General features: G+C 39.9%; 1 protein-coding gene across 6 annotated transcripts in view; it reads right to left on the bottom strand.

Moving 5' to 3' along the window:
* The window catches only part of AOPEP (aminopeptidase O (putative)), a 267,939-nt gene that overhangs the window by 223,379 nt on the left and 16,574 nt on the right, over positions 1-27,986 (bottom strand). For all 6 annotated transcript variants that reach the window (XM_067569212.1, XM_067569216.1, XM_067569213.1 and 3 more), the window contains 3 exons: positions 18,068-18,234; positions 8,783-8,939; positions 3,397-3,645 (listed from right to left, as the gene is read on the bottom strand). In XM_067569212.1, coding sequence (XP_067425313.1) covers positions 3,397-3,645; positions 8,783-8,939; positions 18,068-18,234 — 573 coding nt within the window. The remainder of the gene's footprint in view (positions 1-3,396; positions 3,646-8,782; positions 8,940-18,067; positions 18,235-27,986) is intronic.

Below are 27,986 nucleotides of genomic sequence, written 5' to 3'. Positions count from 1 at the left end.
TGTCTATGTGGGTGCTCCACTTTAGGTGTGGAGCACCCATAGGGACACTACTCAAAGAAGAACTTTATGCTCATAGTCACCTTTCGCAGGCCCCTTAGAAAGTCTGTGGACTGCCACCCAGAGGTCTGTGGACCACAGGTTGAAAACTACTACCCTACAGCAGAGATTCTCAAAGTGGGGGGCGTGCCCCCATCCTGGATGGGGAGCCATGGGCACTGGGCTGAGACCAGGGCCAGGTGGCAGTGGGGATCCCGGCACCTCACGCGCAGCCCCGGGTAGGTGTTGGGGGACCCTTTGGAGGGGAGCAGAGGTGGGGGGGAGACTGCTGGCAGAGCGGGTGACACTTTGCACAGCCACCACAGCCCTCCGCCGCTGCGGGGCACGCTTCCCGTTCCCCATGCTGGTGCCGGGCACGCTCCCGGCAGCCACGCCCCGCCGCTACCAGGCACACCAAGCTTCGTGCACTTCTACACAAGGGACATACACAGAGTCCCTGCTCAGCCTTCTGCTGTGCTCACTTTTGCTTCCCGCTGGGGAGCAGGACAACCTGGTCCTGTCCCACTCCTTACTGTGGGGGAGGGGCAATCTGCTCCACCTGAATGGACGGAGCCACATGACACACTGCAGCTGCTGCCAGTGCCGCTGCCCGCAGAAGCCCCTCTGCTGCTGCCAGGTATGCTCCCCGTGCTGCTGCTGCAGTTGCTACCGCCACTGCTCCCCACACCGCCCCTGCTCCCCACTCTCCTGCGGCTGCTCCCCACACTGCGGCAGCAGCTGCTGCCGCCCCTGCTCCCTGGTTTTTTTATGAAAGGGGGGGGCGTGTTCAGTAGAAAGGGGGCGCGATTGTGACACAGAGATCCACAGAGGGCTCCATTTAAAAAGTTTGAGAACCACTGCCCTACAGTACCAATTATCACTGTTCTAGTCATACAGCTAAGCAGGAAGGTAGTCTCATTTATGAACATTGGGTCATAACTATGTCACCTCATTGCAAGCGGCAAATTCCTCCTTTTGGAAACCATGAGCAACACCTAACAACTCTTTTAGCTTCGTGTGGTCTAAGGCAGGGATGAGCAATTGGCAGCCCAGCAACCACATTTGGCCCACCAGATCATTTTATGTGATACTGTAGTGAGAGCCAATGGGCTGAAGTGGGGAGCTGGGCCCAGTCTCATGAGACAGACGATGCTGCTGGGGTGTAAGTGCGGAGCAGGCTCACTCTCCAAACCCCTCAGGGCCTTGTACTCCCCCCAAGTGTCACACCCACGGGCTGCGAAAGGTTTGCAGTGAACTATGCGGCCCTCTGCTACCTTAAGTTGCCCTTCCTTGGTCTAAGTAGTAAATGTAATGTTGTCGCTCCTGAATCGGAGTCAAATTTGTGGCTCTATCCACAAGTTGTCAGGAATTATATTCTAGCAGACACCACACATAGGGCAACAGGATGCACTAGGGCTATCATCAAAGTAAATCAGTAATCAGTAACAAGTCTAATAAAACACCATCTACAAAGAGATGACATTTTCTTGACAGAACAAATAGAGAATTTAATTCTTAAACTTTACTTTCCATTTTTTAAAAACAGTTATAAAACAGAGAGCAATCCTATACCATGAGCTGTACGACATCACATGAAGGCTAACTCTCCCTCTCTCTCCCCCCCGCCTACTTCCAATGAGGTCAAAAATAAACAAACATTCTCTCTTTCTCACACATATACACAAATACAAACTGTAAATATAAATCTACATGAATAAAAAATTAATGCAGCAAAATACAGAACAAAATACAAGATTCACTACTTAACTAAGCTTTCCCACAATACATTTAAAAAATGAAATAAAAATGTAGTACCTACATTTTTAAAGTGGGATGATGATTCTGCTCCTTAAGTTTATCGGGGCTGGCCAAGGGCTGATTCAGAGACCTGTCCTAACTCACACCTGGCCAACAACAGCCCCTACAGAACTTACTGGCTAATGGGGTTGCTGGAGCACAACAGCAACCTGGATACACCCACTGCTACAAGCTATGCCCCTTTATATCTGTCCTTATGTACTTGTCTTTATATTGGTCTAAAAGCACTTAGGACACTGCTGACATTATACAAATAATAGCAGCCTTTGATCTTCTGCTGTTCGCAAATATTGCCTCTTTACTGATTTAAGCAGACTTCAGAAAATGAAAAAGTAAAAGTTAATTGCTAGGTATTCCCATGTTTGTCTTACAGCTAAACACTTAATATAGTTACATGGTTTGAAATTATGTTGTAGATCTAATAAAAGAATTTTAAAATATCCATGAACTCCATAAACACTAGCTTAGATGTGTCTTCACAATTTGCCCTTATTATGTTTTTAATATTATTAGTTGTTATTATTTAGTTTTGGCCAGATAAACACAAATCACAAAAAGCTTATGAGTCAGTTTTCTAATATGCCCTTGTTTTGCTGAGAAATAATGGGAAAACCATTACCAGAAGAAAACAATTAAAATGAAAGCAGCAGCAAAGTATGGAAATGGATGGGAAAAAGAAAAGAACTTTAATTTGGATAATGGGGGAGGAGGGGAACTCGGAGCCAAATGCTCAATGAGCTTATATTTCCCTTCCCCATGCCCTATTAAAGCAGATCATAACAAGAGATGCATATCAACCCTCACCACATGAAGCAAAATTATAACTATAACATCAGTTCAGTGAGAATAATGCAGCAAGCTAGAAATGATAGGAAGCTGGCATTGCTAGCTACTAGATAAAAGGAGTCCAGCTGCTGCTATTTACACTAACTCAACCAGGAACAAATAAAGGCCTGCTATCATTTGGTCTAATAGCCTACAAAATATATAAGGAAGCTTTCAATTTTCAAACCATTACAGGCGGACCAGACCAGAGAAACATCCTTTAATGTCTAAAAGGGGAGCAGCTGGTTCACTACTAAGGGTGAGTACTTTGCCAATTCCATTTGAAGAACAGCCCAGACGACAAATGCAGATGTGGCCATTAAGGGTATGTCTAAACAACCCACAGAAGGTAACCTCCCAGCCCAAGTCGATGGACTCTAGAGCTCTAGAAATAGCTGTGCAGAAAGCATTTTGAAGGCTTGGACTGGAGCCTGGGTTCTGAAGGCTAAGGAAAGGGGTGGACTTCACAGCCCAAGCCGCAACCTCAAAGCACTGTCTATACAGCTATTTTTAAAGTGCTAGGGTGAGCCCCATTAGTCCATGTCTGTCAGCCCAGGCTGGGAGGCTCTCTTCCAGGGGCTGCACAGACATACTCCAATTTATCTTGTCTGATTGGTAGAGAGACCGAGATGCAGCACACAACAGTGAAATGATGCGGCAAAATAAGAAAGTAATAAACAGAGAAACAAAATAATTATATTAGAGAAGTTTCTATACCTGGCCATTCCCAGACTGGAAAAGTTGGAAGGGACTATCAACACATCAAGCCTGGAAAAAGGGTGGGTACCCAATGTAGCATGAGCAGCTGAGAGGCAGTGAGGAATCAGCGGAAGAAGGATCTCTGCACAGCGATCCCTAAGGCACCATGGAGCAAAGACTCGATGAGGAATGACTACCTGGGAACTGGCAGCAGGATTTTGGAAATGGCAAGGATACTCCAAATGACCACAGTTCCTTTCGATCAACCTGGCAACACCACAAAATATAATGGTTTAGTTTGATATTACAAATACATGCAGTTAAATGTTTGCGCAGAAGGTGAGGAATTTCTGCAGACACCAAAGGAAATAAAGCTATAGATGGGTCAAATGCAAAGTTGGCTCATTTGTATTCTCACACTGCTCATGTCAATGCAACAGTGAAAAACTGCAGGCAAAATTATTATTCATATGCTTGGATATAATTGATTTCACCACTCCAATCTAAAATAAGTGAAAGTGGTAACATCTTGTTTTTACAGACAGACATCAAAAGAACAGGTGTTCAAAAATGCAGTCACCATTCCAGACAAAACTATGTATATGTTTGTTTGTGTCTGGGTACATTTTATAAAAAATAAACAAAATTAAATGCACAAGAAAAAATGCTAGTTTTTAGTTTTAGTTTAGTCTTTTAGTTTTAGCTCAAACTTAAAGAAAGATTCAATGAGTTTCTAAGCTAAATATTTTTTAAATACTTAAATATTTAACCAAGTTACAAAGACAGGACTTATTTTTGTCAAAGAAACCAGATATCTGATTTATATTATAATAAGTTCAATATTTTAAATTAAAAATTCTTTGGGACAAACTAAAAAAATTGTTCCTACTACACAAAATAGCAGATTTCAATTCAGTCATAGCACTGCAAACATTTGAAGGAATCACATCATGACTAAATCTTTACCTGCATTACCTCTGAGGGGTGCTTTCCCTCAAAGGGAGGGGGTTAGGGAGAGAAACTACATTTCCTAAACACTGAGTCGGACACTTAAGAGGAGTTATCTGTCCAGACAAATTCACATCAAAGCCAAATCAGCTTCATATTTTTTCACCTGCTAACTCGTATTCTGTACAACACAAACCCTCTCTTTGGTTTCAAGTTGCAACTTTTGAGGCGGATTCATTGTAAGCACTAGAACCAGTGGTATTTGCAGGATCAGGCTCCAAACTTTTCCACAGGCTATGATTACTTTTGCTGAATTGCTGGCATGTAGCTATCTAAGTTAATAACAATGAAATAACACCTTACATTTTACATAAGGCATTTTACCTGAAAGAAATGGACTCTAAACCATTTCTCAGATTATCTACACAAAGAAATCTCACCCACCATTGAAATGCAGCCATCTCTAGTGCAGAATGCAATACATATTCATTAGTGCAAGCAAATTATATAATATTTTTCAAAGGGCGATACAGAATGTCATTCTTTTAAATCTACTGGGTAATTTACTTAGGTCAGAGTGTAATTAGTAAAGCTGAAATTTGACAAGGCACAGAGCTACCATCCCCACTCCTGTAAAAATTGCCATAGATTGCTTAATGACTGCAAATGGATAGGAATCTTGTTTCTTGCCCTCTCTCATGCTGCTCTTATACTTGGAACAGTCTCCCACATCAAGCTTTTCTCTCCTCCTTCAGATCCTTGATGGAGGCCACATTGATTGTTGGGAAAATTTTCTTTTTGTAAGGTTTGCTTTTAAAATATATTGGATGTATTTTACATTTCAGATGAGTTTGTACAATTATACAATTGTATGATGTATCTAGAGCTTGAAATACAATATGTCCAGTGTTAGGGCGCGCAAGACTTTGTAACGCGAAATCAGTATAGTTTGACAAGAGCAAGGCCCTGAAAGCAATGCTAAGCTTCTGCAGCCAGAAAAGCAAGAGTTAAGACCTCTCAGGAGCAGAACCCAGACGCTGCCCTCTGCCCAACCTTAGGCCAGAGGAGGAAGTGCCTTGGGGTCTGGAGCATCCTGAGACGACCACAGACATTTGTTAATGCTTGATAAGCTAAAAGGTTCTTATTTTAGTAATAATAAAGGGGAAGTGAGGCTATGGCTAAGTTCTTTTTGAAGTAAACAACTAACGTCACTTTGTTCCAGAAGGTCCCTAGCTAACTACCAATAGACTAATAGCAACTAAGTGTTAAGGCCCAATCCCTACTGGGATTGAGATATACGTCATGTATTACTGGGTAAGGCTTGCTGCAAGGTGAGGGGGGAAAAAGGGTATATCAGTCCCCCGAGAGCCTCCCCAAGCTGAGACTCTCCGTGGAAGCGCTAGCGGATGCCTCGGTCAGGACGGTTCCCATACACCACCCGCTTATCAGAACGAAGTATGGGTCTCCTCATTCTTGCAGTGGTAAGCGTCCCTGCACACGTTTAGATCTCTTGCATCGATGGGCCCCCAGGAGTATATTGCTGTAGGTATCCTCTTGGCAGGTCCCTTCCTTGCTTTATAGTTCACTTCTCTGTTCACTAATTGTTGCTGCTGTTGCAGTTGCTCAGCTCATGATAATAATAAGTCCTGTACCTATAAGTTGCTACTTTATATCCTTGTGGTTAATTGTACTTTCATTGTACTTTTCACCTTAAGACTTGTGCTGGAGTTTCAGTTCCTGTATGGTAAAGGACTCCCGCTCCTGTCTTTCTTATGCTATCTCATGTAATAAATAAGCACTTTTGACATCCTTTTGCCAATGTGCTCCATCCCGCCACAGAGATAAAAATACCGAACACTATATTCAGGTAGCAAAATCAGAATAAATAAATTCCATCTCAAAATTCACTTCTTTCAGGAATTCTTCCTTCTTGTTTGTCTCACCAAAAATCTCTACTCATTCTCCAATACATGACCTATTCTCCCATTATTTTTTATTCTTTTGTCTACCTTTGCGTCCACTTTGGAAACTTTTGTTATTACACATAGGGAAGACTAGTGAACACAGACTCACAGACTGCAATGGGTAAATATTAGCAATAGGTAACAACTCAATAGCGAGGACCGTATACAGAAGTAAGGGTTAACAGCATTTAGCACTTAGATTGCCTCTATACATCTCTTGAGCCAGACACCTTGTGTCTTTCTATCATTTGCTTTGCAAATGATAAATACATACAACTCGCTCAAGTGTAGGTATCCAGTTCCTTACACTTATACCCAATTATTTATGAGAGAGTCACTTTATGTTACCTACAATCAAAATACCTTAAAATAAAATCATTTTCTAAAGTCTGATAGAACAAAAATTAAAGGGTTTTCAAAATGATGGAGCAGTAAGTGGAAAGAAAAGTTAAACAGTTTTAGTTTCCAAATCAAGAAGCAGCAAATTAATTCCTCCAGTGGGGGCTAATGACTTGGATGAGAAGGAAATAGATTATAAAGTTGCTTGTAAAGAACAGAAGCCATATTATTGTCTCTTTTGCCCTTTAGCGAGAACCACTGTAATTGACTAAATAGCCAAATGATGTTCTATTACATTTAGGGACAGCACTATCATAATTATTTGTTTGTATCTGATAATTCTCACTATGTGCTAGGTGCTGTACAAACACAAAAGAGATAAATGATACAAAAGATAGGGAAAAGCTATACAACATACAAGTCAGGAGGTGGTTGGCTACATCCTGATAATATAAAGGTTTTAATAAAGTAACTGGGCTTATTTTTAATACGATACATATGGGGCACTTAGGGGAAGTCTAACTAGCCAGTTAGTTTCTTGTGTCACTATCAAAGTGGGGATTATAGGAGGAAACTGAGGGCAGAAAGGAATAGTTACACCATGGGCTACAAGGAGGCCAGAATGGCAAGAAGAAAGCTGTGAGAGAAGCAGACAGTGTATCAAGGGAGAGATAAATCACTGGTGGAGCAGTGGGGAATAGGACAAATGCATCTAAAATTATTCTTCACAATATCAAATGTGACATTGAGGAATCAGACGCTATTTGGAGATACACAGAACATTCAGACCAGGAAAGCCTGCTTTTATAAAGAAGATAAAACATGGGTCCTAGAGGACTTTTCATTAGTGAAGAAACTTTTCTATCATTGGTACACAATTTGCGCGTTCTAAATTGCTGTGCTTCAGCCTCCAACTGACACAGAACAAACACTGAACTCCCACGGGGGGGCGGGTTGACGACAACGACACAAAAAACAAAAACCCACCAAAAAAACCCCACCAAACTACCAATGGAAAATATTTGCTCTTGCAGATTTTAGCACACAAAACACTTTATTGACAAGAAAGGCTTCATATAGTGCTTAAAGCACCTAGAATCCTCGGATCTATTCCTTCCCTTACCACTAACTGTGTGACCTTGGGCATATAACTTAAATGCTCTCTGCCTGAGTCTACCCATCTGCAAAATGGTGAGAATAAATGTTTACCTATCACACTGGGCTGTTGTGACTCTTAATTTATGTCTCAAATGCTATGAAATCCCTGGATGAAAAAGGAAAAAAACAAAAACAGCATCATCATCATATTTTAAAGGTGTCTGAATAACAATGTTTTTGTTATAACAACTAATAGCATATTTTTATTGCAGCCAATCAGCAACAGTTACAGATGCTAAGGCATGATACATTACAGCAGAATGTACAAGGTAATACACTTACAGCATATGCATTTCTGTAGAGGCAATATACAACAAATCATACTACAAATACATAAACATGCAACGATTCCTAAAACTTAACTAAATGCCTAAGAAATTTCAAAGTTTCAAACTATATGTTTCATATCTCACTTCTGTGAAAAAAGAGAAAGGCTCCATTTCTAAAGTTTCACTAGGAAGTGCTACTGGAATTAACCCAGCACTGACCCAGCAGGAATGCTTAACCTAAGAAATCACCATTTTATCCTGAATATGCAGAGTCTGATTATCTCTATTTAAGCGGCGACATCTTCACAATCCAAATGGAAACAGTAGTAATTGGAACCAAAACAGCATGAGTGACCTACAAAGCAATCTAACAGGCAAGAAACTGTTTTATTCAGTTTCTAACTGAATAAAAATAGAAAGGATTTAAGGATTTTGCAAAGCAGACAGTTATAGATGAGGAGATAATGTACAGAGTTTAAAATTCTTTTAAATAGACTGAACTCATGTAGAAACTACTTGTCATGTTCCATGAAACTAATTTTTTCCTACATACACAACATGCTCATCCTTCTACCCTGGACTTACTTCCTTGATAAGATTTTTTTTCTGCTGTGAGTAGACATGTTCTGCTGTGGTCCCTCTGCTAATGACTCACTTTCATGTTTCACAGAATAAATGGAATGCTCACACACGTGTGTATTTTTCAGTAATATCCTAAACACCAACCTGAGATCAGCCCTTGAAAACAGAGAGGAAAACTCATCATTTGTCTGGACATCAGCTGTGTAGGATTCCTGTTTAACGTCTGTCCAACACCCAACAGCAATAGTAAAGGTGGATGCTGGCATTGGCATGGTCACATAATAGTACCAACTTAAGAGATCTATAAGTAAAAAAAAAAAAAAAAAAAAAAAAAAAAAAAAAAAAAAAAAAAAAAGTACCATACAGCAATTACCGTTTAGGTTAGAGAACAATTTCCCAGAATCAGCACTTTGAATTTCAATGCACTTGAGATTGAGCCAAACCTCCCACCTCCCCATTTTTGTTCAAGAAGAAAACACATGGTTTACTACATGAGAATTATATCTTATCTTGGAGATTAAAAGGGATATTAGCAAACAGTTTAGATCAAAAAATCTAACACTCACCGCTATCCTCGGATTCTAAAGACAGCTACAAAAAATTCAACCCAGCATTATGACATAAATGTAAACTTTATGAAAACATTCTACACCAATGGTCCAAAACACTCAATTTTCCCATCAGAGGTGGAGTTAAACAAGATCCTTAAGTCCGCTAAGAAAGGAGAATTTTTAAACTTAAAAAAATTAATTGCAGTCCTTTAACAATGGTCTCGAATCATGCTGTTATTGTCTTAACTGTATAGTTTGTCTACTTCAGATTGCAAACTCATTACGGAAAGGACCATGTCTTCCATATGTTCTGACAACACAGAAGCGCTCTCAAAGCTTAATAAAAAACAGTAACACTTAGAATCTCTTCCTGACAATCTGAAATGGCCCAATGCATCAGCACATCAATGAGAAGCCTAGATCAGATTCAGTTTTGGCATGAGTGCTGGAATTGGCCCTATAGGACTATCTGGGAGCTGAGAGGACTGAAAAGATAAGTGAGTCTACTAGAGGGTGGGGGCGGGGGAGGAGATTCTGCTTACTATAGGGAGACAATTAAGCAGAGTCCATTTCGAGAAGTGGGAGGAAGTTGTTTTTAGGAGCCATGAAGTTTTCATGGATCAAACCTACATAAAGAGCCTTTTTTTTTTGCCTAGCTATTTTTGTTTTTGTTAAAGGCAATTTAGGTACAAATACAAGTACTCACCTACATTTATAAATAGAGTTACCACAGCTGCATACACAATTGGGACGTGTATCTATTGATTTGTGAATAGGGCAGTCATGGTAATTGTGAGTACTAACAGGCATGCAACTGCATGTGAACCTCAAGCTTTTTTTTTTTTTTTTTTTTTTTTTAATATATAAGTAGTTTTTATTCTTAGTGCTTGGGTTTCAACTGTGGAACCCTCCCATTCTTTTTTAAAATTTTTTTAAAAAGTAAGAAAACCTTAACTTAGGGGAAATAATCTGCCATTACCTGGTCCAAGTAGCCAGACTAGGTACTAGCAAATACAGTAGGCAATTCTTCCCTTCGAGCCATGAAGACTCCAGCCAGTAGAAGCAGAAGCCACCAAATCAAAAGGGAGGAGTGGAGAAATGAGCAGGGAGGATTATTATATATATATATATATATATATATATATATGTGTGTGTGTGTGGGGGGGGGGGGGGAAGGGAATGTAAATGGGGCCAGCCAGGGCCTACTCTCTCGAGCAACCTCCTGGACCCACAACTGTGCAGGAGAGACCGCTCTCTTCCTGGGAGCACTAGGACCTAGGTGGAATCCTCTCCCTTATAGCCTTGGGGAAAATTTGCATCTGTAGAGCAGAAGCAGCGAAAGCAAGCACCACTGAATTTTCAGAGAACTTTCTACTTTTGTCTGGAGACTCTCAGCCCTGCACTGCCTGGCTGTTTGCTCCAGCCCTCCTCCTGCCTTAAAGTCTCTTCAACTTCAGCCTCACTCCACACCTGACCCACGCCTCTTACCCTCTTCTCTCTGACCTTTCATTTTCTTTCCATTCCATCTCTTTATCCCCTCCTAAGTAAACCCACCCTAACTAAATAAATCAAATTGTGGAACTAACTTGACATTTGCCACCATCACATTGTTCATTCTGCTTGTGTGTTCTACCCCTTCCTTTACCCTATGTCTGTTTTGTCTATTCAGATTGTAAGCGCTTCAGGACAGGGACCAAACTCCTTTGTGTCTGTACAGTGCCTAGCATAATGGGGCCCCATTGTTGATTGGCCCTGAGACACTGTTGGAACAAATATGAATAATAATATCCCAAACCCATGGCTGCAGTAGAGTGGTGGGGGACAAAATAATCTCTGCTAAAGCACATCTCTGGGCCCTGCATGCTGTTGCAAGGCCACCACTGGGCTTTGTGTAACATGGCGGATGAGCTTCCTTGCGTGACCCTGGGGAATTTTGCCCCCACCTGCCTGTGCAGTAGAACAAACACCATCCCTACTGCCAGTGGAGCCTCCACACAGGCAAGGACAGAATTTGACCCTAAATGCATGCATACACAAAACACCAGATTGGGGGGTTCCACCAAAGAAAAAGACATGAGCTTCTCTTGTTGGCTCTGCATCCCAGGTTAATCATATAACATTCCCAGAGCTTTGTTGACTTCACAGATAACATTGATATGTGAACAGAAACTCCCACGCTCATTACAATTTGATTAGAAACAAAGAAGAAATAAATTATTTTTGCCAAATGAAAAATGTTTTGAAATCCCAGCCTGTGGAAGCTGAAAACCAGCCATGGCAGGCACAAGCCTATGTATGGGAAGGGGCCATCAAGGGAAGTACAATTTATTTTATTATTTCAAAATGCTGATGTTGAGAGCTCCAGTAACAAACTATATCGAAGGCCAAGCCTGGCTCTAATGAAGCCAATGGGAGTTTTTGCCATGGACTTTCATGGGAACAACAGCAGACCTGGAGGCAGCGTAACACAATGCTTCACTGTGCGTAGCACAAACAGTATTCCAAAATGCTCCATAGAGTTAATGTAGAGTGCAACTTCCAGGTCAAACAACAACAAAAGAAGAAAGAAATTATGAAATATAGAAATGGAGAAAGTGATGTGTTTTCAGCTGAGTTTTCAAACAAGACTGAGAGTCAATGAGGCGGGGAGACAGAAAACTGTTCCAGATGGCAGGAGGCGAAGGCTCCTTCTCCTATAAAGGAGAAGTCTCTCACAGTAATAGTGTGGAGATTTTCTAACAGGAAAGAGAGGAGGCCAGTGATAGACAAAAACAGAGGGAGGGAGAAGGGGCATAGGGAGAGACAAATTCAGTGAAGTAGGCTGGACTGGAGTGAGCAAGACTGAAGTGTTTTTAAAACAGGAAGGCAATTTAAACAGAATGCCGATATGAAAGAGAACCCAGTATAGCAACCTAATGATGATGGTAATGTGTTTATGTTGCCCTTATGTGAAAGGAGATGGGCAGCAGTATTCTGCATATGTTGGAGTCTGGAGAGCTTTCATTTTTATATTTTCTTTCTACCACCTTCTACATCAAGAGGGGAGCAAGGTGCACCACACAGATGGGTCACACAATCAATCAGAGGGCCAATCAACTTCACAAAGCTAAAAGATTATCAGCAAGCCCTGAAAAAGGGCAGGGGCCTGCAAAACAAACACCAAAATGGCACTGAAGGTAGAAACAAGCTTGTTTTTCCTCTTCAAACACCTATAGGTTCATATTTACAAAAATCAACTCATTCTCCCTTGTCCCACATGCCGCTTCTTTGTGCGGGTTCTGTAGAGACCATGCATGCACTGGTCATCCCCATCACTCCATCTGGAGGCTCCTATTGTGTTTATAAATGCTGCTGAACCCCAGTCCACTGCTCGCAAGGCTGTCTGGGGTCTCATTTACTGGCAGCCCAGAATGTAATGTATAGTTGACAAGAAGTCTCAGAGCAGATGACTAAGGTTTCTCCATTGCAGTTCCTGATGTTTCTTGAGGACTGAACTGGCCTTTATGCTGGTAGTGCTTCCTGCCAGTAACCAACATAAGCAGCTGTTTCTGGTAGGAGAGATAATTTGTTTCCCTTATTTTCTCTCTCCCGCCCTCTCACTTTCCTATTTTCCTCCTGTTTTTCTTTTTTTATGTCGGTCACCTATTCTATTTTTTTTCCCTTCTATCCTTCCTAATCCCTGCCTCCCCTTTTTCCCTGTGCTTCCCTTCTTCTTCTCCTCCCTTGTTATCTCTCTTCGCCCCCAGCCCTTATCCCCAGTGTCTCCCCTTCTTCTGATTCTTTTCGTTGCTCTCCTTTCTCTCACTCCAATGCCTCCATGTGGCTCTCTTGGAAACAGCACCACCTATAGGGAAAGGGAAAGCACTGCATATGAACTCAGCACAGGGCTTCCTCCTTGTAGGGCAAGTTGCACTCCATATCACTGAACCATTTCAAGACAAGGAAAATAGCTGGTGTTTTCTGCAGAAATTGGAAAAACAGCACCTACCCCTTAATTTTTGATGCCCAAATCACCCACACAGATCATCTCACACCTAAAATCAGATCTGCTTTAAAATACTCATTTTCTATACATAGAAAAAGATGGTAAAACCATGATACTTTTAAACAATTTTCCAATAGGTTATTTTTGACGATCCAGTTCCCAATTGGACATTTGCTTCACAGCTGTCAGGCAAGTATATAGTGTATCATGTCTGATAACTGCATAATTGCAAAAACAAAAATCTTATTAAACAAAACTGGATACTTACTAATTCATTTTATCTATTTAGGACTCGATTAAAGAAGGCTGGGAAACCGCAATCTATTTATAAGTGTGGGAAAAGGAAATTTTAAAAGGCAATTTATTTTTGTATTTCAAATAATGATGAATGAATGAGATAATTACTTTCTATGTTTCTTCATGCATTTTAACGGTCTTTGAAACAATTATAAAAACAGCAGCTGTTTAATAGTGCATAAAAACATTACACACCACTTTCAGAAAAAAGTGAAAAACAGAATAGACAAAACTACAGCAAAACAAAATGTAATTAGCCAAACTATTATTTGGCTGGGAAACTCAGATTAAGAGCTTTACTCTTCTGAAAAGTTCCAAGTCATTTTTAGTGACTTCTAGTGGTCAGCACCTTGATTTCACATCTCATTTGGAAGGCAGAGTAGCAGACTGCCCCCAAGCACAAGAGTGCTGGAGTATGTGTTCAGCACTTGCTGCAGTGCCTGTATCAGATGCGTGTTGGAAATCTCCAACTCAAATGCTAAACTGACCTAATCTTGCTTAGTGTTCTGACTAGAATGCAGAACAAGCTGCTGGGATTGTAAACTAAAAAGAGGAAAGTAGATGTTTCTCCATGGTCATATTTATTCTTAGTAGTAAAAGTAATGTTGAACAAAACTCTTTCTACATGGATTTAAGTGCAAGGAGAGTGTCCAAATCTTACTACTACAAGGAAAAACAAAACAAAACAAAACCACTGAGCAATGTATAAAGCCCTGGATCTTTACAGTCCTAATGTGCCCCCAAAATAAATCAAAATGAATCTAAAGGTATGTTTTAATTAAACGAGTTTGTGCGTTGCATGTGTGTGGGTTCCATGCGTGTTGGAAGAAACCAGTGTTGGCAGCTAAGTGTTGAATAGCAATCTATCCGTATTCAAGGTTAGAGATGGTCAGCCTCTAAGTCATTTAACGCCACTGAAAAAAAAAAAAAAAAAAAAAAACCCTAGAGGTCAAGCAGCTTAAAGAAAGCATTGAATATATCTGGAATTTATTTACTGATTTTTGTGAAAAACTTTTTCCACTCCCAACATTCCGTAAAAAACGTACTACCACCATTTTAAAAAAAAGCACTTTCACACTTTATTAAAAAATGCCTCAATATGTATGAGTGCCTGAATGTGCAACATATTGGGAGATTTTTGATTACTGCTGTTTGATAAACACATCTGCCCCATCTGTATTTCAAATGGTAACAACATAGGCCATATTTTTCAAAAAGAAGGCTTGCAAAAAACTTCTGTCCAACTGTGTGCACACATTTGCATGTGCAGTTTCCAAAACTTCTACTTAGGAAACCATCCATTTGTATACACAATCAGCTACCCTGTGTATAACACCATGAAAATTGCACATATACAAATGTAGTCATACATCTGGGAGCACAGGTCTTCCCTTTAAAAATGTTGCTAAATTATTTCTATTGCTTTTCTTGTCTGTTATTCATTTAAACCTAACCCTTTTTTTAAAAAAAGAAAGCATATGCAGCTAAACTGAATGGCTATCTATCTAAGATAAATCTATCCTTTTAGATTGTCTATATGCAAATCAAAATGTTTCTTCACCGCAATAAGCGGTATTTACTTTACACTATATACTTTAGAACTTTGCCAATTATTATTTTACAAAGAATGTATTGAAGTACTAACACATGGTATTTAAACGCTATGGGACAAATCCTCCAATTTCCTTCAAGCAATTAGAAATTTATCTCTTGGAAGCATTTTTTCCTCATCAATAAAGTTTTGCCATCCTGTGATTTAAATAAACCAATTAATATTGTCCTATGTTTTTTAGTTAGAGAAAAATTAATTATGGAAAAAAACATTTTAAAATGCTATTGACAGTGTCAAAAGTGACATCAATATTCCATATTCTTTGTAGTGACTCGGCTGATGCTTAGTCATCCAGGCTCTGCTTAGGAGCTCTATGGAAAATAGAAAGGGTGTTGGTTGAGTTCCTTTCAGTATTTGTGTCAATTTTTTTCTTTTCTGGTAACTATAAGCCAATGTATTTGTTTTAATTTTCCAAAGACTAATTCAACATATTTCTATCACTAAACTCCAAGAAAGCAAAAAATTAGAATTAGAATTTTAGTGAAAAGGTCAATAAAGGGAAATGACTAACTAACTTCACTGTGCTGAAAAATACAAACTGAAATGGGAAGAACCAAATGCTCCATTACAGCTGGCTTCTTTGCTGGCCATGTGACAGTGGCAATGGCTTTTCTACTAAATGTCACTGAATTTTACTGAAGTAAAAGAAAAGGAACAGCTATTTCTACCTTTCCTTCCACAGAGAGTTGTTTTCTTAGAATGAAATTCACTGCAGTTTACACAGGGCTCTATGCTTCACTTATATGCCATGTAATTATCATAATGATCTCAATCATTAATATCAAAATTACAAATTATATTGTTTAATATGAATTTAATTAGAGTTATTGATATTAACATTATTTATTATTTACATTCCTGTTGGGGTTTAGACGTTCCAATCAAGGATGAAAGCCCTATCCTAGGGATCAGATGGCCAGAAAAAATGGCAATACTTGCCCCAGACAGTTCAAAGTTTAAGATGTAAATAAGACAGAAAACAATGGAAGATGCAGTTGACCAGGGGAAGAGGAGATGAAGAGGGCAGGAGCATGAGGTGACAGGATACTACACATACTAAAATCTTAAATGATTTTTTCTGTGGAGACTCTATATTGGGGTGAATTCCATATGTGCAGAGAATTTTGGAATACTGGAGTCCAAATCCACTGTGTGGATGGGAAAGTTAAAATTTTAACTTTTACAAGTGCTTGAAACAAGCTATACTGTTAGCATGTTCTGCATTACAGCAGAACTACTGTCATGTACAATGTCTACGCAAGTATGCCGTGCATATGAAATTAGTCAAACAGGCAGGACCAGATTCTGCCCTTAGTTACAAATGGAAGTCTGAACAGTTTGGGGGTTATTTTGGGATAAAGATGAAGTTCCATCTTATCCTTATGGAGATTGTGTAAGGTACTAATGGCTGAAAACCTGGAGTTTGCTGACTCATGTAAATATAGTTATTGCCACAGTCTTCCAGAACAGATAACAGAAAGATTCTAGTAGTCAAAAGGTCCATCACCAGTCTGTAGTAGGATAAGGTCCCATGAAGGCACTGGCTCATGCACAGTTGTGAAAACACTACCCAATCTCTCTAAAAATATCTTGATACTAAGTGGAAAGGAGCTGTGTCCAATGACCCTTTTGACCTCCCATACCTTCTAGACTCTCTCAGAAGCAGATTGTGATATACCATAAAATTAGGACTTCAGAAGAGGACTTGGAGACAGTTCTGACTCCGAATCTTCCCTGGAAGATCTAAATTCTTCCATCATCATGGAGCAAAGCCAAGGCTCCTCAACCTTGCGATCTTCAGACAGGTGGACATCTGTTGGTCAGGTACCCTCAACCAAACAACTAAGGTATCAAGTGAAGGGTCTCATATCAGTATCTTTGCCCCACAGGAAGGGCAATATTTAAACTTAATTCTTCTTTCTAGGATTTGTCAACACAGCAGTAGAATGAGTTACACGAATGGGGTTAGAAGGACAGTCCCTTGACCCCAAGTTTCAATAAATCTTAGAATTTACTTCCCACAGTGGAGAAAAATAGGCTACAAAATTCAAATAATGTTACCTTCCAAATAATGATTGAAACAAACTGGGCCTAACTAGAGATAAACAGGACCAATTGACGAGCTAAGAAAGCCAAGAGACTAGAGTTTTTGCTTTCTGCAGGTGCAAATCACCTCTGCAAATCAGGCCACATATTTAGGTGCCTACATATGGATTTAGATGCTAACCTGAGGCATTCAAAGTTGAAAATACCAACCTTAGGAGTCTGCAAAGAGAGCTCAGAACTAACCATGGGAAAATGAGCTCTGTGAAGTCACGCATGGCACCTCCTTACATTTGCTGCTCCCTTCACCCTGCGCCAGTGATGAAGAAATGCAGCAAAGAACACAAAGAGAAGACAGCACTCAGACCATACCTTGCATAACTTAAGCAGGCAGTCACTTAATGCTGGCAGCCACTGCATTGGTCCCAAAAGAGACAGTGGAAACGAATAGACTTTCCATGGGCAGTTGGCACCAACTGAGATCATCAACTCATTTCACGTTGTTCACCACGTAGATACAACATGGGTAACAACCTTCAGTCACTACCAGCCTTGGCTACATTGAACTGGTGACCTCAAATCAAAAGTCTATATCCTGCTATCAATGCTTTCAGCTGTCTGTGTGCTGATCCAGTGCTTTACTTTTCAAATATTTAACTGCAGATTAATAGAAACTAAACCAATTAATGAGCTGTGTGAAGTTTATACTTGAAAAAATAGAAGGCAGTATTTTCCAGTGGACGAGGTACCAAATGTGAAGTTAGAACACCTACGTACTCGTCCCACCTGCTTGGCCTTGGGCAGGTCACTTGGTCTCCCTGTGCCTTAATTTCCGGCTCTGTAAAATGGAGATGATAATGTGTACCCATCTGTGTAGACTGCTTTCAAGCTCTCTGCCTCAGAATGATGCTAACACATGAGTAAGAATATATATACTGCACCTTCTTGAAGTTGTGCTGGTTCTGTTGAATTTTCACCACTCATTAAGACAACAAAGCAAGAAGCTGTTCGTACTGTTGATTGCCATGTCGACATGGCAACTGGTGGCTCCTGACATGGAAAAAGGGCCCTGTTGTTTATTGGAGACCCCATCGTATAAACACATGGCCTATAGGGAGGAAAAACATAAAAAGAGTGAAGGCATTGTTACTGTAAAACCTGCAATAGAGAACGCTGAGTAGAGCTTCCCAAAATTCAATAGAAATTCAAACCTACTAACTGATTTTCAACATCTCACTATGCGTGGGTTTCAATCTAACAGGATACAAACCAACCGAGATACGAAACCTTGAAGTTTTGCTTTTATAAATTAACTTGTTAGGATGGGTAAGTAAAAGGAAGCAGAGAAAAAAAAATGGCATAGCTATTTCCATCCTTTCCATTCCCTTGCTCATGCCATGACCTTTGGACCTCAGGCAACAAATCTCCAGTGGCTCCTCGCTATTTTATCATGAGTCTCACAATCCCTGGTGTTTTGCTTGAAGCACCTGCTTCTGGAACCAAGCAACTACTTGACATTCTCAGTTTTCAATTACCAAAAAAAAAAAAAAAAAAAAAAGTGAATTTACAAACCTCATAACTGCAGAGAAAAGCTTGAAAATGTGATTAAAGTGTGCCCTAAAGACGCAGCCCACCAGAAATAAAAGAATGCATATTTTAAAATCTCATTGTTTTTAAAGCAAATCTCATAGTTTTGAGGCCTACCACATAATTTTTGAATACTTGAAATTGGCAATATCAGGGTCAGCTACCTATATCATAATTTGAAAAGTGACCAAATCCCATAGAGAGGTGACTGTTAGTTTGCAATGGTGCAGCATCTTTTGCAGTGGGTTAGATCGGAGGATCTTCTCAACTTTCCCATTGTAGTTCCTCAATACACTAAATTCATTCATGGAATTCCTTCCTGAAAGCCAAACCCTTGCTGCACAAAGGGAGTGCGTGTATGGCATTATAGTTGAAAGATTTTCTGAAGGCTATTATTGATCTTTTTGTCAAACATGTCATTTTTTTCTTTGAAGGGACATAAGGCCTACTAGATCCTGAGTTACTAAGCGATCTAACCTTCAGGAACAAACCCCACAGTGAAGTGAATTCTTCAGGAAGTTTTTACAGCCTAATGGCCTTTAACCCCCATCTTCTTCTAACCTTTACAAGGGCAGCAGCAGGCCCACCCTTTATCCGGCTTTTCTAGGGGGCACAGTCACAATCCCTACTCCCTTAATCTACACTCACCCCAAAAAAACATCAGGAGAAGATGAAGGGAAAAGGCAAGTATGCTTTACAAGCTTCCTTATAAATTCACATCACTCTGGGATGAATCACCAAAGGTTACATCCCTTGGCAACCAGGCATCCCCTACATATAAATGTGTCTCGGGCACAGAAAAAGGAAAAGTGCACAGCAGTGGAAGGAAGAATGTTTTAGCTGAGGAAAAAGGTGCAGGGAAGAGTAGGCATGTCACTTACTCCTTAGAAGATTTCTTCCTGGGGTGGAAAGGGTAATAGTAGACTAGCTAATAGCCCTACAGCATCTGTGGGCGAGGGGGAAGAGAAGGAATAGAGAATGGTTCCAGGGCGAGGGGGAAGAGAAGGAATAGAGAATGGTTCCAGGTACACGGAAACCCCACAAAAACACAGGATTTGTAGGAGGAGAGCCCAGATACTCTGAGCAAGAATTCCGATGAGAAAGGTGATTCTGATATTCAGATTTTTAACCAGAGCCTTGCCTCTGCTGAGGCTATTTTGCATTGCTCCAGTGGGGTAAACCAGCTTTAAACCTGGCCTAAAAGGCCCTTGGAGGATTTCCTTAGCACGAAGAACTCGCTGAATGGTAAAGAACCACGACAGTGTCTTCTCTGCCAACCCACACTCTCAACCTCTGGCAAAGAGAATGATCAAGGTGTGCCTACCTGCTGGCAAACCCCAGCTGTCAAAACAGCTGCTTAGGCCCACAGGTAGTTAGCATAACTTACATGTTCCTACCTGCTAATGAACCTAAGCTGCTGGAACAGCCCCTTCATCCCACAGGCAGCTGGCATACTAAACAGCAGTTGAAGGCTACTCTCCATGGCACCCAGCATCTTAAAGCCCAGGATCTTCTCCCCACTTTTGTGCCACACCCACACATTTACATAAGCTGTGCTGAGTATGCGAAGCCCAGATCCCAGAATCTCACCCTATATTCATACTCCAACTGTCCAAATGTCACACAGATATTAGGATATGTGAATTTCAATTTCATCTGATCATCCTATTCTCTATACATTAATATATGGAGCTTTGCAATTAAATAATAATAATGTATTAAATTATGTTAGTGCTCAGAGATACCAACCAAAATTGGGACCCCATTGTGCTAGGCACTCTAATTAGAAAAAAAAAAAAAAAAAGCATAGTAAGAGTTAGTCTCTGCCCCCAAAGAGCTTATAATCTAAATATACAAAACCAGACAATAAGTAGGAGGAAAAACAGAGGTACAGAGAAGTAAAGTGGCTTGCACAAGGTCAAACAGCAGGTCAATGGTAAACCTGAGAATAGAACCTAACCTCCAGACTCCCAGTCTTGTACCTCTATTATGAGAAATAAATACAAAATAGCATACTGTGCATGTGCAGTCTCTAATTTTCAAATATCTTTACCTTCATTTTAAAAAACATTTTATATATTACATTGGCACATAAATATAGTGACAATTGCATACAATTACATCCCACGTACAAGGAAAGTTGAAAAACTAGAGAATAGCTATAACATTTGATAAATCCAGGGTTTTCATAGTTTCCATAGCTGTATTTGTGCTATTTTTGTCCAGATATACTGATCAACTTATCATTCCTAAGCCAAATTTCTTCAAATATGTCAAAGTCTGCAATGAAAATAACAACAGATCATACAGAGAGCCCTATTAAAGTCTGAGCAGGAACGTCAGAACAACAATTACATCAGCTTCTAGTTAGATATTCATATATTCATGGCATGATCACCTGAAGATTAGCTGATTGACAGGTTGGCACTAGCTGACGTGTCAGCTATCACTGAACTGTCCATTCTATCAGAGAGGAGAGAGTTTAGAAGATCTGCAAAAAAGGAAAACTCTACCATGATTTACTCAAATATATTTTTTCTTCTTTCAATTAAATGCTTACCCTGTTTGTCCACATTTTCAGAAAAACAAAACCAAACATTATTGGCTTCCTTCTATTCCTCTGAATCATGTTTTACTCTTTGCTATTTATTTTTCCATACTTAATATACATTGGAGACGTGTTAAACCGTCAGCACTGTGGTGGTGCTACACAGTTACAGCGCATCTTGTAGTTGGCAGTATTCCCCACTTTAGGTCATGGCTGCACGATTCCAGCAAGAGAGTGGACCAGAAATATAGATTTTTTACCTGAAATGATGGTTCTGTACCTCCCTTACTGCAACAGGGAATTGTTGGGTCAATTGCCATTTACACAGGATATGTCACACAGTGTCAATGTTTAATAACCATCAGTTCCAGACTGCTATCAGCAGACACTGATTTTTTTTTTTTTTTTTAATTACCATTACCACTGCTAGTGAGAGACATGGCAATTCTCTGCCTTTCTCCCCATCCTCTCTGTACCTCTCTCCTTCCTCTCTTAACATAGTGTCTTCTCCCTCTTAAAGCTCTTGTAGCCATAACATTTTCAAGTCACCCACATACTTGGCCACTCTTTTTCTTCATAAGTCCTTTACTAATAGCTGGGTGGTTTCAGCCATTTACATGATCCAAGTGGTCCCACTCCTATCAGAAGTAGGAGGAGTTTAAGAACAGAAGATAGATATGCAGTTAGGCAGCCCAGTTCTCTGTGGCTCCTACTATGGAGTTACCATAGAGACTGAGTCACTATAGAAAGACAGGTGCCTAAAGGTCCCAGCAAAATGTAAAAGGCCTTGGGTCTGACACTATAAATGGAGATGATGAAAGATATGTATTGGATGACCCATAATGGCCAACTTAATGACTGCTAGGGCTCCAAATTGCTGTGTCTGAGCGTGAACTATAGGACATGAGCTTCAACCCACACAGATTCTGCTTCCAGAAGTTAGTGGGTGGTGGCATTGGTGGAGGGAATCAGTCTGTGAGTTGCTTGCACTCTGGGGTTCAATGCAGTCACTGATCTTGCTTATGTGCAAGGCCATCATGTTCACTGCATTCCCTTTTTTGCAGTGAGGAGAGGAAAATTATCCTAGCTCAAGCTATTCCAAAAGTGAAAACCTATTTTCTTGGGGGGGGGGGGGGGAGGGGGAGGAGGGAGGGGAACCTTTGAAGTTGTTTTAGTTTCAAAGTGTTTGAAACCGACCCATTTTCAATATTTTTAATTTTGCCCAATGTTTGTAGAGAATATCAAAATAATATGAATTCTTAAGACCCGCAGCATAGCATTAGAACAAATCAAATTATATATTAGCGAGAACCTTCCAATTTGTTTGTTCTCTCTCTCCCCAACTTCATCTTACTTCTTCCTCTTCCCCTCCCCTTCGGTCTTTGAGAAAAAGTTCAGTGGCTGAATGTTTCTCCCTTTTCAGATACTACAATGGGCAGATCCAAACAATGAAAACTTGGCTAAAATAGATTTGAAGACCGCAACCTACCCAACAAGAGACTGCCAGACATGCTGACCCTCTTATTAGATTTTAAGGGCTATCATCAAAAGCACAGGAAACAAAGTCTGGTTTACATTTAATGGACACAGTAGGGGGAATATCTTACAGAAGCAACCCAAACTTTCAAAATGTTTTGGTTCAAGGGTTAGGCTGGCTTTCATTTCATCTGAATCAATATGTCCATCCTTGGATTTTTTTAAGTCTACTCAGAGTGTTGTTCCAAGCCTGGCCTATAACCATGGCAATGTCTAATTAAATGATGGAAAAGAGCAAATTCTCATTTGGTACACAACCCACAGGCCATCAAAGTGATTCCTTCAGCCATATGGTAGCCTCACAGTTTCTGCAGAATTTAAGCTCTTTTTTTTTAAATAATGATTAAATTTCTATCCTCTCTTCTGGCTGTGAACCGGTCCATCAGAAAACAAATCAATGAAATATTGTCTGCTTGACTCTATAGACAGGCCACCCCAAAACACAGCTCATAGGTCTGGGTGCGCGCTGCCTCCATATAAAGACCTCTCAATTGTCCCAGATTCTGTGGGACTGATCCACTTTGACCCACAAAATTTCCTGTCCCAGTTGACATGGCTCCTATTCCGCAGGCCTGATTGGGCTCAGCTCCACACCCCAGGTCTTGAAACTGGTTCTTGGCACATATATGGCCTCAACTCACTCAAATCTGATTTGGCTACTCCCTTCTCCCCCACTTCACGGGGGCAGGACCAAACCCAAGTGACACTGCGACCAGTGCACCAAGGGCCAGAATGCAACGCCCAGAGCAGGAAGCAAAGCCAAGTCAGCCCCATGGCATAGGAGCCACAGAAGCTACCTCTGTGGGGTGAGTGCACAGCAGCCTTGCTTTGTAACCCCACACCTGATGCCTTCCATCCCCTCCCCTCCCCTCCCCTCCTTGGGGCAGCACTCCGAAACCCCTGGCCTCCCATCCCTCAAGGAGCAGAACCCCTCCTACTTTATCAGCTTGAAATGGTGGGAGCTATGCATATATGTCAATAATGTTTTAACTTGGAAGCCTGATGATAATGTCACATGCTTAATTAGTCAAAAATAGGGTTGCCAATTTTGTAATATTTAAAAACCGGACACTTCAGAAAGAGTGCCGAAACCTCCCCTGCCTCGTCCCTTGCCCCCACCCCCACAGAGGCCCTGCCCCTGAGCCGCCTCTTCCCCTGAGCCCCATCCCATTTGCTCCTCTTCCCCCCCAGGTCCCCCACATAGGATTCAGCCCTGGCTGAGGGCGGTGTAGGTGAAGACCCAGTGCCTCTCTGCTTCCCATAATCAGACTTTGGTGTCCAGTCAGTAGATCTGACCAGACACTGTCAGGTCCCCTTTTCAATTGGACTTTCTGGTCAAAAACCAGGCACCTGGCCACCTTAGTCAGAAACCAGTTCTTGACTATTTAAGGGACAAATAATAATATGTCCTGAAATATGTTACTTACAGGTATCTAAAATATTAAAATTTGGAGTACAGCAGAGATTTTGCCTGCAAATGCCAGAAGAGCAGACGATAGTCTTGGGCCTTTGTCTGCAGGTCCCAAAAGATCAGAGGTCTTTGATGCAGTCATGAAGAGAAACAGAATGTCTTTGTTTTCAGATTTCCCAATAAATGCTCAAGAAACCTAGAGTATTTCAGTTATCCCTAATGCTGAAAAATCCAGAGAAACTTTAAAATTAATTTGACAAAAGGTTCAGACACTTTCAAAGAGACAAAAATATATGGGCAAATACATCACAAGCTGAACCCAAAAACGAGATGGTCAAAATTTATCTAGAATTGATAGACTCACAGTGTTCCAATCCATATTTCTTGAGATAATCTTACTGAATTTCTTTATATACTGGTATGCTTGACAAAACAATACATACCCAGAGTTACATTAGAGCACTGCTGTTACATAAGAGTACTCATATTGGAAATACTCATATTTGCCAGCAGTTCTTTTCCATAATGCATCTGAATAACTACAACCACCATACTAGCAATCTACCTGCATCGCATAATGTTTGTGTCTTAAAAGCCTTTGGTTGCAAAGCATTGCTACTCTTCCCTTTTGACATTCCTTCCCATGTAACTCTCAAACACATTTTATCTCTCTCTATATATTTTGCTGAGTGCCATGTACATTTATTGTGCTCTATAAATAAAAATTAACTGTGTGTATTTGCTTCTGTTTAAAGTCACATGTAAATCCATTTGTAAATTAGATGCAACCCTCACGCTCTTAGCAAGACGCTCAGTTCTGAAACGGTTCTGCAGAACTTTTCTACTAATTCTCTATCTCTTATCGTAGTAGAGGCACTGTGGTCTAACAATGTCAACAGAGAACTAGGAAACAGGACTCTTAGATATTCCCAGATCTGCCACAGACTTGTTCTGTGACCTCAAGACACTCTCTCTCTCTCTACATCAGTTTACTTACCTGTAAACTAGGGAAAATACTAAATTTATATACATCAGAGAGAGAATTGTGCGACTCAATTAGTATTTATAATACACTTGAAAGCCTCAGTTGAAAGAGGTCATTTCAATGCAAAATATTATTTGTTCATAATTATTAAAATAAGATATTTATGATGAAGGTGCCAAGCTTTAAAGCTTGCACAAAGCCAAAAAAATGCTTTTAAAATATTTTGTCCAATAATTTCACATAAAAATTAGCTGTAAGTGATCTCAAAAGATCCAGAAATTTGGTTCCAACTTTTTTGAACCCCTTGGTTCTAGAGATTAGGCTGAATATCCTTGGTTCATTTTAAAAGGTCATTAGAAAGACAAAACAGACTTAAAATGCCATCATTTTACTCAGCAAATATGTTACTTGTGTGTATTCAGAGTCCTATTTGCTCCTTTGGTATGAAAAAGTAAGGGTTTTTTTATTCCTAGCGCAGCTCTGAGAAAGTAAGATGAATTCTGTTCTAGTTATACATCAACTGAATTGTCAAATAAATTCCAACTGCAGTTTCTTTATTAGAGCAGATAAGTAAGGTAGAAGGAACCCTTGTTGACTTTTACACTCCAGGTTTAGTTTGCAAAGCTGGCAGTTGTGAAAATCATCATCTTTTTAAAGTGAGTACATTTAATATGGAATCATTTATTTAAACAATATGCTCAGAATCCTAAAATGACATTCTGATAGGTCCTAAGTCTGCAAAATACTTGAGCATGTGAGTAGTCTCTCTGATCCCAATGGGGCTACTCACATGCTCAAAGTTAGGGAGACCTAGCTGAATTGGGACCATGGTCACCTTTCCCACACGTCAAGTGATATTGTTTTATGCATACTTTTATCTTAAAGGACACTGCTGCAGACTCCTGCAAAAAGGCAAGTACAAAAAAAGGGGATTCTGTTTCTCTTTTTTGCCCCATAATTTACTGCTCTTGTAGGAAGACTCGAAAAAGCACCTGTTTTTAAAATGTCCTGGGCCTGGATAGAAGCTCCTGCTGTGAGCATTAATGCATTTTCCAGTATCAAAGGGTTAAATAGAGAATCACTGAAATTCCATACCTTGAGCCCTTGCTTTGGAAACAAGGAATGCAACCCATTATGCCCCTATTTAATTTCTTTACACATATCCCCACTCAACTGAATCCAGCCCACAAATCCTAATCTAACTGCTTAAGTAGATTTTTGTGAATCATGACAGAAATAGAAGTATTTAAAAAAAATAGAAAAGCCTCATAATATTTATTGGACACTACATCTTCAAAGCATTGTCCAAACAAACGAGACGAAATTGCATTTAAAATAACTACAGAATGTTTGTTCTTTTTTATTCATTTGAGCAATTTTTTGGAAGATTAGAACCTTAGATTGTAAACTCCTTGGAGAATGTATTGACATTTTGTCTGCCTGTACAAGCATCATGCACATACATGGCATTGTATAAGTAGTAAAATATTATAACATCACTATCCCCATATATGTTATTAATTGATTTTTTTCTAGAAATGAAAACAGAAAGATAAAACAAATAATGACCGAGTTCTGTGTGGTGGGGAAAGGAGTTAATCCCTATATTTATAGACGTGTCATCTGTAAATCCCATTTCACAACTTTTGAAAATAAGGATTTTAATAACTATTTGTGATCCAAAAATGTGTGTCAGGAAATAGTTACTGGAATACAGCAATTAAAAAAATAGCCTGCAAAAGACAGAATACAAGCTACAAGAGATTAGCTGCTTCCATCAAACATTCTGATATTATGATCAACATATAGTCTTTTCTTTTCCACTCTATAGAAGCACATACACTTCCGTGCAACTCCTATGAGCTGCTTCTAATATAAGCAGCAAAAACATGAGCACTATCCTTAGGAATCAAAAGGGGGAAAAAAAAATTAAAAACTAAGAGCATTTAGTGATTTAAAAACATCTCAACATTCAAAACATTAACTTGGAACAACAACAAAACTTTGTAAAAAGAAGTCCCGTGCCAGCTGGTGTCCAGAAAGTTATAAAAACTAAAATGAAAGACAGAGAGCCACTGACACACTAGTATGATTACAGGTGACTCAACTCATGCTTCACTCAGTACAATAAAAAATGCAAGACCTCACTGAAAAAAGATGCCATATCAAATGAACATTCCTTCAAGACCAGAAATATTTACTGATTAGTAATGAACGTGAGTAAAAACACTCTAATACTGAACCCCTACTCAAGTTTTAAGTAAACTTGTCCAAATGTGTTATGAACAATTAGGGCCAAATTCTGCTCCCTGAATTTTGACTTCAGTTAAGTGACTCTCAATCTACACTAGTATGGCTGAGATAGAAAGATAGCTCAAAGTCTCTGTTTTCTGGAGAAAAAGTGGCAAGTGTTTACCAGAACCTGCTTCCCTCCCACTCTCAAACTTGATGGCACAGCACATTTATTGCTGCTTCTCAACTATCTCCACCGAAGGACCCAATAAGTATCAAAACCCAAATTTAAATAACATGATCCAATGAAGTTACAGTTCATGCGATTGTAAACTTAAGTGCTCTGTACAGCATCATGTACATTTACAATACTATATAGAATAATAAAATCTCCATTCAAATCGCAACTCACAATTTACCTGCCATCATACATGTATTTTACTTTATGCACAAAGGGGATTTTAAAAGTTGGTTAAGAGAGACTAAACAGGAAAAGATTTTAACTATAAACTCAATACATTAATAATAAATGACAAAAGGCTTGTTGGTGAGATATTCTAT

This window comes from Emydura macquarii, unplaced genomic scaffold, assembly GCF_026122565.2.
Source record: "Emydura macquarii macquarii isolate MOO-44397 ecotype Brisbane River unplaced genomic scaffold, CSIRO-AGI_Emac_v2 contig_2897, whole genome shotgun sequence".
Lineage (NCBI taxonomy): Eukaryota > Metazoa > Chordata > Testudines > Chelidae > Emydura > Emydura macquarii.
This window is presented reverse-complemented; position numbering and strand designations above follow the sequence as displayed.